This window comes from Vidua macroura, chromosome 4 (assembly GCF_024509145.1).
Source record: "Vidua macroura isolate BioBank_ID:100142 chromosome 4, ASM2450914v1, whole genome shotgun sequence".
In the NCBI taxonomy this organism is placed as follows: Eukaryota; Metazoa; Chordata; class Aves; order Passeriformes; family Viduidae; genus Vidua; species Vidua macroura.
In genome coordinates, this window is record NC_071574.1 from 50,577,068 (window position 1) to 50,589,369 (window position 12,302).

Sequence of the window (12,302 nt, forward strand, 5' to 3'; positions counted from 1 at the left end):
TCTAGCTTTTGTCCTGATTACTGATTCCTATTCCAGTTCCTACAACTGGAAAGTTATTAGTGGATGATGTAGTGTGCAAATGATTTTAAAAAAATTAAAATTACCTTCTATGCAGTACTTCTCTATAATCCTGTACCAATTGAAGTGTTGCACTTGTGTTATGAAATTTCAAGACTATACAGCTTTGTTTGCAACATCATTCTCCCACTAAACACCTTGCTGCTCTCCCCACTGACATGGAATTAAATTTTACTAGGAGCTGTCATTCACATCCCACCAACTTCATGTGCACACACACCCTACGGAGACAGAGACTCATCCAGCTGGATGAGATGTGATGTTAACCCTGTGCTAGCTCTCTATCCAGCTGTGGGCTTTGTAATGGCTTTTAAATTTCTTTCTTCACTTGTTTTCCTAGCAGAATGTAAAGGTAGGGGAGTGGTAAGAGGAGGCATTTGCCCTTTTCTGTAAATTTCTATTGCAAACACGTTGCTCAGCGCTTCTTCATTATCCCAGGGGCCTGTTGTTGCACATAAATTTCACTTAAATGTTAATCAGCTTCAAGTGAGCTGCAGTCAAATGAAGCTTTATAGATGAAGCAACCCAGAAAAGATCTGAAGTGGAGGAAGAATCAGAGACTGGTCTTCTGGCTTACTTGGGATTCAAGGCTTTGGGCAAAAATTTTGCTGTTCCATTGTAGTCTTATGTAGGGAAACACAAAACTTTTCCTAAGTTTTATTGTTGCTGTAGGAAGCAGATGCTCTGAAATCCTCAGAAAGCCATACCTTTCTTCTCCAAGACAAGCCATGGAGCTCTGTTCTCTGGGTGCCTAGAAATGCCTGAAGCAAGGCTCCTGCTGGCAGTGGAGGAGCCAGCTGCCACCAGCTGGTACCCCATCTCCAGCTCTTGGCTGCTGGGCTGCCATGTGGGGCTACTCATGCAAGCATCTAGGTGACTTCCATGAATTAATGGCATCAGTGGTACTGTCTGTGTGCTGCCAGAAGGGAGAAGGCTGGTTTGTGTGCTAATTTTGATTGATGATTTGAAAACAGATGGTGCTGGCAGGGTTGAGTGTGATGTGGTACCACAGGTTTAGAAGAATTCACCTTTCATACTTTGTCTCAGTAGATGCAGGCCCTGATCATCTAAAGCTTTATGTATATTCACAATCCATGAATGTGATTAGCTGATTTACTTTGTTCAAGCTGTTCAGGTACATAAAGTGAAACACTACTGTGTGAGTCTGCAACACCACCACCAGGGTTTTATTAGCTCTCAGTACTCGAAACTGATGTACTGGCTGGTGTGTCATTTTCTTCTGTAATTGTGTTACACAGCCTTGTTTATGACTGCATACCATTACAAGCAGAAATATTTACAGAAGCTCAGGACCAAGTGCTGGAGGGGCAGGACACAAGCCTTGCATGCAGCACTGCAGTACTGAGGCGTGGCCCAGGTGGTCCTGGCAGCTCCTTCCCAGCAGGCACCACCAATCCCATGAGGTTTTTGATATAGCACCTCGTTTCACGTTTTTTCCCCTTAGCTGCTAGTTTTTCATAGGCTACAGGTGATCCATACCCTCTTCTCTTGGAGTCCAGCTAGGAGTCTTCAGCCTGCTTTTGATGTGTTAAGCAAGGAGGAAACCATTCTAAAGAAAGGCTTGGCACATGTCCAGATGAGCCAAAAGCATCAGTCTTTTTCCAGGAGAAAGATCCCAGCTGAAACTCAGCATATTGCAGTACAAAAAAAAGGGAACAACATGCCAAAAAGCTCTTGTGGCCAAAGGACTTGTGGAGGAAGCCTTGGGGCATTGTCTATAATAGACAGCACCTTCCTGGATTACTGCTTTGTGATTTTTCCTGCAGGTCACCATCAGTTGGGTAAAACACTGTCCCAAAGGATGCCTGTGTCTCACATGCTGGCAGGGCACTGCTGCAGCCAGTGACAGCCAATGCTGCCCATGGGCTGCATTCTCCATGCAGGGAGGGTTCAGGTGGCAGCACATTCCACGTGCTGCCCCACTGCCTCCTGTCCCTGCTGTGCCCTAATGTGTGCCATTGCAAGCTGGGATGCAGCGAGATGGAGAGGGGCCTCCAGCTTCACTGTGTTTCTGCATGCTTCAGTCACGTGGAATTGCTTTCAGATCTCATGCTCTGATAGTTTTGTGTGGCTTGGGGTTTTTTTTAAACATCATTCATCAGGCTTCAGGTTGCAAAGCACTTAGATGGAGCAACCACCTGTACCTGTTACTGAGCAGCCCTTACATTGCAAGGGCTCATGAAGAGCAAAATCTGCAGTTCAATTAGATACAGGCACAGTACTGAACTGCAGGACAGTGTCTGTATCTTGTACAGAGCAGGATGGCCAGCAATCCATTTGTCACAGTCTCTGATTCTCCTTGGATAGCTGCAGAGTAAAATTCTTCAATTCACAGAACATTTTAAATTTATTTTAAAATTGGCTATCCATGCTACATTAAACCCTACTCAGAATATTTACAGACTTTTATATACAGAAATACTTGAGTTTATACTAGGTCTGTGGCTTAGGAATATCCCTCCTATCTCTTCACCACTGAGAGCTTTGCTGGTAATTATTTATGTGTAAAGCAGAAAGGCACTGAAAAGAGACTTCAGGCATAAGAGGCTGGAGCAAAGTCCCAGAGTAATCTGAAGGTAGCAAGAGGATCACAAAGTAGGAATGAGCTGTGGTTGCTTGGAGGACATGAAAAAGCAGAGGTGCAAGACCAGCAAACAGAGTCTGGTATAACAAGGATGGCAGCTGGGCAAAGCCAGGCTTCTTCCTGGCTCAGTATGTATCACTTTGACTGTTTCAGAAGAGCTCCAACTCTTAAGCAGCCTGAGAACAAATAAACCTAGTCGTGGCACTTCCTTCATCCATGCTAGAAAGCGATACTGTGTTGTGGTGACTAGCCAGTACCGTGTAAAAATCCCTTTTGTAGGGCAGCTTTATTTAACTTTTGAAAAAATAAGGTCAGAAATTTAGGGCAATTAGTGTGAACAAAGCTCAGCAGGTTCACATCTCCCTTATGCAACCAGATCTCTAATTACTATCTGCATATTTTAAACACTTTATACAGTCCTTTGAAATACGATTTTTCCCTGACTACAGTGTTGTATGCTGTTTCTTGGGGTTTTTTAGCAGTTAAGAGCTGCATAAGGTTTCTGTCTTAATATGTAATTCTGTCTCTACTTCATCTTCAGTAACATATTTGAGTAAATTTTGCTATTTACAATTGCATTTGGTATTACAGGTTGTAACTTGAGTAAGTTGCATGGTTAGGAAAACATAATGAGCTTTTGAATTATATAGATTAGATATATGTTTAATGGGTAAGCAGTTTACTGCATTTGTAGACCTGCTTTGTTGAAGGCATGTATTTCATACCTTGAGAGCTGAGACATAAGCTGAAGTAGGACTTGCAGTTTTGGAAATACTACTGATTCTAATGTCATCAAATTTGTTTTGCATGTTTCTAATGTGTCCATTTATCTTGTTTACACAGAGACTTTGCTTACGTGGCAAGAGACAAAGACACAAGAATTCTGAAATGTCATGTGTTTCGGTGTGACACACCTGCAAAAGCCATTGCTACAAGTTTACACGAAATCTGCTCAAAGGCAAGTGGATTTAAAATCAGCTGCATTTGTCTGTTCAGAGGTCCTTGAGCCTTATACATGTAATCAGCAGTTGTATGCAGTGTTAGTTTAGTTTATATAACTGGCAATGAGAAACAGTGTAGAGAATTTGTAAGGGAAAGGATGCAAATGGATGGGAATTATGGGAGAGTGGGCATTTAGATTTGAGGAGGATGATACGTACTTTTGATTTGACAAGTGTGTATAGAGGCCAAAGGCTTTCCTGAATAAAAAAGAAGCTGCAGGTTCAAAATGGAAAAACACAAAGGTTCAATTAATAATAAACAATGATGTTAAACTCCATAAATACATCAGACCTTGTTTGAATGGTGTTATTCAGTGGTATTATCCTGCAGGACATAGAGGAAAATAGTTGCTAACTGTTAAAATTGTTAATTAAAAAGAATAACCTGCTTAGTCATGTACCCTCTGACTTATTTCAGATTTCAGAAATAGGGTTGTAAAGGGAGTAGATTGTAGTTGCTGCTGTACTATATTTTTTTTTAAATGCTGTATTATCACTGTCTTCAGATTATGGCTGAACGGAAAAATGCTAAAGCTATGGCTTGCAGCTCATTGCAAGACAGGACGAATGTCACCCTTGATGTTCCTCTGCAAGGTACTGTGTATCACAGCTAGTATCCTCAGGATGCTCCTGGTTTAGATAAGTTTTGTTTCTGATGCAGATTTTGACAAAAATGGAGCATGCCGGGTGGAGAAGTCAGGAGTGTATTCCTGATGTAGCTGTAATATAATCTATTATATCATTAATCTATAATTAATGTATCTGACTGATTGTAATCTGTTCCTGTATTACTTTATGTATTTTTCTTGGTTATGTTGACAGTTATGGAGTCCTGATCAGCAATGTCAACTTGTGCATTTCCTCTTTTATTTTGAAATGCAAGTGTTTCAAACACAGTCATACTTATTTGTGGCTACTCAGGATATCGTATTTTTCAAATCAAAATACTTCCTGACTTGAGACTGCACCAGTTGGCCAAATCTTCCTTAAAACCAGAATATCCTCCAGTTACTCACTTGGATTCAGCAGTGCCATAGGAGTACTCCTAGGTTTCAGCATCTATTTTAGCAACTTCTGAGGCAAGGGTGCCAAGTGGGTTGTCACCCAGCTTTTGCACACTTCACTGCATGGTAGAAGGAAGTTGCCTTTGTGTGCTGTTATTTGTCGTATCTTAGTAGTTGTTGTTTTGAAACTATTCCAGGAGAACACATATACTTTGCATTAGTTTTACAGCAAATTATATGGTTTTAGATCCACCAGTTTGTACTGAGTATCTTATTCCTAACCCATACATCAACTTGTGCAATGGTCTGTGTAATGTGTACTGTTCAGGTAGGAGTATTGATTACTTGGAGACTGTGTTTAACATATTAGCAAGGATGGTATTAAAGCAGATACAGATTTTACATAGTTGTTGCAGTGAAACTTAGGTTTATACATCTCAGAGACCCATTCATCTTTATTTTCTGCGTTTTAATATGCCAACATTATCATGTGATTTTATTCTTAGCATAGACCAAAAATTCCTTTAGAAATTATTGAGGCTTGTTCTTGTTAGAAGGAATAAAAATTTCTTTAAATCGATGCAATACATTCAGAGTACAATTAATAGGTAAACTGCTTTATGTTACTGATGAAATAAGAGTGCTTTTTCCTGCTGTGAATGCTGATTAATAGAAATTGACTTTTGTTCCCATTGCAGTAGATTTTCCAACACCAAAGACAGAACTGGTACAGAAGTTTCACGTCCAGTACCTGGGCATGCTACCTGTAGCTAAACCTGTGGGTATGTAACACTTCAGTGAATTCCAAATTACCTTACTTAAACTCTAATGGCTTGTCAGCTGCCAGTGCATGGCTTTTGGATGGTAGCAACTCCTCTGTTTCAGTCACATGAATCAGGCATAAAGACATCTAATATTCAGGGCATCACATGAACATGTGTTTTGCAAACAGGGTACTCTGGGAGCTATCAAGAAGGCAGAGTTTCTTTCTACAGCTTTCTCTGAATGTGAGCTCTGCTACTAATGAGCAGGGCCCTAAAAAACTGAAACAGTACAAAAGCTAAACAAGATGCTACACTGTTTTTTTGTAAGCCAGAGGCACCTGCTTTGGTCTTCCAGATGGAGAAATACAACTTCACAATACCTTCTTCCATGATCAAATTAATTTTAATAAGGAATCCAAAACAATCTGTTTTCTGTACTACTGTGTGAAGATTAAAAAATCTGTTATATTTTATATATATTATTTTTCAGTAGCGCATTTTATTCTCTTTTAGGAATGGATACTCTGAACAGTGCCATTGAAAGTCTAATGGCTTCCTCTAGCAAAGATGACTGGTTGCCAGTTACCATGAACGTTGCTGATGCTACTGTCACAGTCATCAATGAAAGAGTAAGGCAGAGTGTATTGTTTAAAACACAATTAAAATGAGTGTTGAAACCCAGGAACACAGAAATGCTAGTAGGGTTAATTTAAACTAAAATTCATTTGCTTATTTTGCATTTTATTTCTTTCCAGAATCTGAAGAGGCTCTTACTGCTCATATCAGTTTCAGTTTTATTTATCATTCCAAGCATGTTCTCAGAAATAAATTATTATAAATATTCATTAGATAATCAAATTCATTGTTTTCCTTTGTAGGAATTTTGAGCCTAAAATATTGTATGTTAAGGTCAAAGTAGTAGCAATCCTAAATTCCAAACTGCATTTGCCTTACTCTTGGTATGGAAGCCAAGAGTAATACAAAAATCTGTGTTACAGAAGAAAATGTAGAGCATTTTCCATGGAGTGAGACTTACTAATGCTGTATTTTATATATGTCTTTTGATGAGGTACTAAGCCAACATCTCTGTAACATACCAGTGATAGGGAAGCATGTTTTGGAGTCATTATACCTACGTTGTTTTGTTTCTTCACAAAACAAGCAGCTTCTAAAATGTACAACATTTTAAAATTTTGTGGTAATGCTCAAAGCCTCGGTGACAGCCTGGAAGGGGAGATCCAGCTGAGGCCTGAGCATGCTTGGTTTATGCAGATAGATAAAAAGGAATTATACAATACTGTATCAGGATATCCTCCCATTTAATCAAAATGGAAAGTTCCACAGAGTATCCAGTAGTAATGTCACTCCTTTGGCTCATGACCAGAATGAAGAGGAAGTCATGGTGGAGTGTCGTGTGCGGTTCCTGTCCTTCATGGGAGTAGGCAAAGACATCCACACGTTCGCCTTCATTATGGACACAGGGAACCAGCATTTTGAGTGCCATGTTTTCTGGTGTGAGCCAAATGCAGGCAATGTATCAGAAGCTGTTCAGGCTGCTTGTATGGTAAGTGACCTTCTTCAAAGGCATCTAATAGCACTTTAGATTTTCACTGCCTCCATAAATTACAATTTTTTATAAAATTTGTATATAATTACAATTTTTTTCAAATTAGTAATTATATTAATTTCAAGACAGAGAAAAGAAAGATAGAAATAGGAATTAATATTATGATATATTTAATCAATTAAAATCCAAACATTTTAATGTCTGAAGCACCAGCTTAGTGAACAATGGCCCTTTAATTATTTTCTTTCCTAACCTCTGCAACATCTATGTAAATTAGAAATCTTTTCTTTCACTACACAAGTTGCCTAATGCCAGAAAAACATTTTGCTTGGGGTCGTGTTATGAAATCCAGAAAATAATCCTTTTGCAAGAGTAACTGAACCCAGAAAACTTACTTTTCAGTTTTCAACTTACTTTTCAGGGTTTTTTTATACCCGTATCTGTTGTGTGCTAATGGATAGTTTCTGCCCAAACACTGACAGACCAATTTCCCATTAACTTCAGCTGAGCTTTTTGTCACAGCCAAAGCAGATGTTTGACTGTATTTAATGAGAAAATACTAGAAGTGTATGTAAAATGGTCTGTGAAGTGATTTGATCCAGAAATGATTACAGAATGGCTTTGCTTTGTTGCAGTTACGGTATCAGAAGTGCTTGGTAGCCAGACCTCCTTCACAGAAAGTTCGGCCGCCCCCGCCGCCTGCAGACTCGGTGACCAGAAGAGTTACAACTAACGTAAAAAGAGGAGTCTTGTCCCTCATTGACACTTTGAAACAGAAACGTCCGGTCACCGACATGCCATAGCTGCTTAAGAGAGAAGGTTCTCCCACCATTTGACTGAAGACAGCAGTAGCTACGCTAAGGAAAATGAACGATGTCTGACCTTCCATTTCAGTTGCTGATGCTTTCTCTTCAGAGAATTTACCCCTATCGAAACAATGTTAGACAAGCATGTTCTCTCGTTCTTGCCACCATCGTGTGATATGAAAAGAAGCATGAATAATTTTTTTGATGTCAGTGAGTTACATCATGGGCAATGGAAGGTCTGTTTGATTGTAAATACACGAACATTACCTAAACTCACACAAAAAAGAGAATATGGCCACGTCCCTCCCAGAGAACTCATGCTAAAGTCCTTGGAGTGAATGATGCCTGAGTTAAAAGTTTCATCTTCTTGAGCTGGATTTATCATAAACCAATCTTAAATCCTACAGCACTTTGCTCTGTTTTCAACACTGGAATAGGTATCAAGTATTAGCTACCATTTAATTACTGTAGATTAAATACCAAGTTGTTTTTTTTTGTTTTACAGAACTGCACCTGTTAGTTTTAAATTGTTTGTCAGCATTGGTCTAGCAATTACTTTAACACCTCCCTGACATGTTTTTAATCAGAGTGTCATTATGTCATCTTCAGGTTACACATTGTGGTCTTACAGAAGATTTTTGTTTAAAACCAAACCAGTGATGAAAAATCCAGAAGCGTTTTCAGTAATTGAGCTGCAGGGTGATCCACTGAAGCTTTTCAGCTTTAAACATACAAACTCAACTGCTGGCTGTTAAATTTATTCTCCTAAATCTATCATTAATTCATCAAAAATAGTTTGTTTAATGGAGGGCTCAAACCAATCAGGAATAAGAAGTAGTTACTGATTTTTTTCTCTTACAACTGTTATAGAGACTAAACTATTCCATACCTGTTCTATACAAGTGTTTGATTAAATGTTCAGTTCACTGTCTGGTTGCATAATTCTCCCTTCCCTCAGAGTTTGTTGCTGAATACTTAGCATGCCAGAAGAAGAACAATTATATTTCTTGTTATTTACAAAACTTTGTGAAATTTATTTTACTTTTAATGCCCTTGTAACAAAATAAGAAGAGAGTTCTTTTTTAACAGGATAGTGTTTCAGGTAGTACAATTGGATTTCACTGCTTTTGCTCCAAAGACTTCATCTAATTGATTTGCTTTACACACCTGCAGACCCTCACAAATCAGCCCAGCATTGCCCTCAAAATTGTACCTCAGGCTGATTTTGAAATGCAGTCATGCATCTTCAGTCTCTCCCTTTGACATCTTCTGTCTAAACCTGCAGATTGGTACAGATTTTGGAAATGGAACATTAAGTATGTTTAACTAGCATTAAAAATGTTTTGCCTCCATTTATAGCTAGGTTCCAAACTCTGTCTCCCAAGTCTGCAAATCTTGTGATACTCCAATGCTAAAGAAGCCCTAGCAAAGTTCTTGTTACAATAACTCTTTTTTATTTTAATATGCAAGAGACTGTTATAAACAAACTATTTTCCTTTTTATTTCCTTGTTCAAAGAAATTAATGACCACACCTGGTGAAGTAACTTAGGAACACAACAGGAAAATAATGATGATTCAAGAAATTCCTGCACTGAAAAATGCAGGAAAATCATTACTAAAGTCAGTGTGATGTATGAGCAAGCGTCAGGTGAAGGCTGGCTATGCAACTATTGTAATTAAATTTAGCTTTCTACAATATCCTCTGAAGAGCTGATCCTCTATGGATCTCAGATCTCTTCATGACCACGATTCTGCACCTCAGGCACTGAAGCAAGTGTTTCCCCCCTCAAGGCTCACACTCTTGCCACCTCCTTTGCACCACCTCTATTGCCTGTACAGCTGGAGATACTGCTTATGCAGGGAGAGCTGGAGGGAGGAGTGCAAACAAACCCACCCCCTTTAGCAGTAGCTGTGGTTCAACTGACCACAGAGCCAGGTCACAAAGCATGGGCATGGCAGCTTGCATATAGCTTCTATAGTTTCCAGTACTGATCCCAGTCACCTCTGTTAGGAGGTGACTCACTTCCTATCAGAGAATCACAGAACTGTTTGGTTTGGAAGAGACCTCAAAGGTCATCTCATTCCAATCCCCTATCGGGGGGCACTTTTCACCAGACGAAGTTGCCCATCCAACCTGGTGTTGAATATTTCCAGGGATGACTGCTCTCACACTGTGGTGGCTAACAGGTACCCTTAGGTAGGATTGTGAAGTTAAGAGATAAAAATTTCCTTGTTTGTCATTGTGCTAGTGATTCACATTTTAATTTATTTTAAATTAAATACTTTGACGGTGTCTTTTTAAAGTTCCTGCTGACATTCCTGTCGTGATTTGGGATTGGCAACTGTTGTACAGCAGTGAATTAACTTTAAACAGTACAATTAAATTTTGTCATTGCATCTGCACAGTGCTGATTAACTAGTGTTAAAAGAGAGATCCAGACTCTCTTTAACTAAACCACACTTAGCAAACAGAAGTGTAAAGGTTCTACATCTCTGTTGTCAAGGCTAGGAACACCTGGTTAGCTTCCATTACCAATGTGTGCAACTGCAGGCAGGGCTGAGGAGAAGACAGAAGGGTATTTGAAAAGCTGTACATCACTTGCCAGTGTATGTTTTAAGAGGTTTATGTCTGTAAACAAAATGCTGTTGATTTTGCAAATACTTAAGTAGTGTACTTGATGATTTGACTATATGTGGCCTTTCTGCTTCAGTAGAGCTCCTTATTCTCCAAAAGATTTAATATACACCAGGTGTTTGCAGAATCAGAGCCTAATATTACTAAGCCTATTATCTTTTGTTTCACAATATATTCAGACACTCTTTTTACCATGGCCAAAAAAGTACGTATGGAGTGTGGGTGTGTGTGTGCTTGAGCAACTGCAACTGTTTTAATTGATGTTATAGCAACCCTTCAGTTATCTATGCATTTTTTATAATACCTAGTCATTCTGTAGGCCGGCAGCCATGTTCACTATGCCTTGTATGTCTGATGCCATATTCTAACTTAACCTGTTAAATACAGCTTAAAATATTTTTATTTTATTTATTCTATTTTTACTGAAATATCCTGCTTTATTATGTTGATGTATTGTCTTTACTGGATGTGCTCTTGTAACATTCTCCACTCTGTATACTATAGGTTGCCTAAAAGAAGGCAGGCTTTGTAATTTTTTGTAGTCACATTTTTATTGAAGTCTGTAGAAGAATCATGTAAAGCAAAGCTAACTTTGTAATTTTTTTCAATGCAAGTAGTAAGTTAGAGGTATCACATGTCAGTCAGTCATGTCATTAACAGGCTCCCTTGCAGAAGCAAGGAGATTTATATTCACAGTCAATGACTAATAGATAAAAGCCTTTCTTTTGAAATCTGTAGTACTGGCTGTAGGTTTTATTTAAGCCACTTACTGTTTCATTTACAGGGGAGCAAGGAGGTGTGGGAGAAGCAAGGCTATGGAGGCCACCTACAGGGTGGTTAACTGGGAATAACAAAAACAGCATAGGAACAGCATAGAATCCATTCACAGTAAAATGAGGTTTAGTGATATACTTCCTGTGCGGAGTCACCTGTACTTACAGAAATATTATGCCCTTCAGTGGTAGAGGGACAAAAATTGTGGAGTACCTAATAGCTCACACCAGTGCTGTCACTAAGGGTTCTACATTTCTTAATTTTATCAAGCATTTCATAGATCACTTGCCATGGAATCTAAAAGTGTTAGTACATCACCCATGGAAAAGAGAACATTCTCATTTCAAGAGCCAGTATGGGCTCAGCATTTCAGCATTACCCCTGAATGCATTACTCCTTTCTTGGGCATGTTGATTAACACATTGCCACAATGTGTGCTGTCCCCTCAGCCCATGCAGGTTCGATTTAACAGCAGTAAGACAGAAGGAAACACACCACTGTTTATTAGCAGAGCCCAGTCTTACATAAAAATACATGACTGACAACAAAAAGGACAATTTTCCCTGCTGTTGACCACTTCTCCATATTTAAATGTAATCTGTTCTGAGAATAAATTTAGCTGCATAAAGTGATTGTCTCAATTGTTACTGCTCCATGAAACTGCAAAATTATTTTGTTCAAATTAGTGGTTGAGGGAAGGGAAAAACATACTGGTGGTTTAGAGGCAATAGCAGCACTGTGAGGGGTTTTGTATCTGAAAAGCTGAATCAACAGTTTCTAGTTGAAAATTACAAATAAACAAGTGGATTACAGAAAAATAGTTACATAAGATACAGTTTTACTGTAAAAAGTCATTGACTGTTACAGGCATCTACCTACAAGCCATCTGAAGTCAGTCCCAGATGTTGCCACCATGTGATGTTCCATGCTTACAGAGTAAGCTGCTGACCTGCAGTTGAAATATTCACTCTCTGATATTCTTGGTAAGACATCAAGATTCTAACTGGTTTAACCTCCATACTCTGTCAAAAATGCAAATTCCTGAAAGCAAGATGAGGCCGAGTGTG

At 39.0% G+C, this 12,302-nt stretch overlaps 1 protein-coding gene across 3 annotated transcripts in view; it reads left to right on the forward strand.

Moving 5' to 3' along the window:
• The window catches only part of APBB2 (amyloid beta precursor protein binding family B member 2), a 110,784-nt gene extending 99,586 nt beyond the window's left edge, over positions 1 to 11,198 (forward strand). For all 3 annotated transcript variants that reach the window (XM_053975351.1, XM_053975348.1, XM_053975349.1), the window contains 6 exons: positions 3,527 to 3,641; positions 4,191 to 4,278; positions 5,387 to 5,470; positions 5,966 to 6,081; positions 6,837 to 7,016; positions 7,655 to 11,198. In XM_053975351.1, coding sequence (XP_053831326.1) covers positions 3,527 to 3,641; positions 4,191 to 4,278; positions 5,387 to 5,470; positions 5,966 to 6,081; positions 6,837 to 7,016; positions 7,655 to 7,822 — 751 coding nt within the window. In that variant the 3' untranslated portion in view covers positions 7,823 to 11,198. The remainder of the gene's footprint in view (positions 1 to 3,526; positions 3,642 to 4,190; positions 4,279 to 5,386; positions 5,471 to 5,965; positions 6,082 to 6,836; positions 7,017 to 7,654) is intronic.
• Positions 11,199 to 12,302: the final 1,104 nt, after the last annotated feature.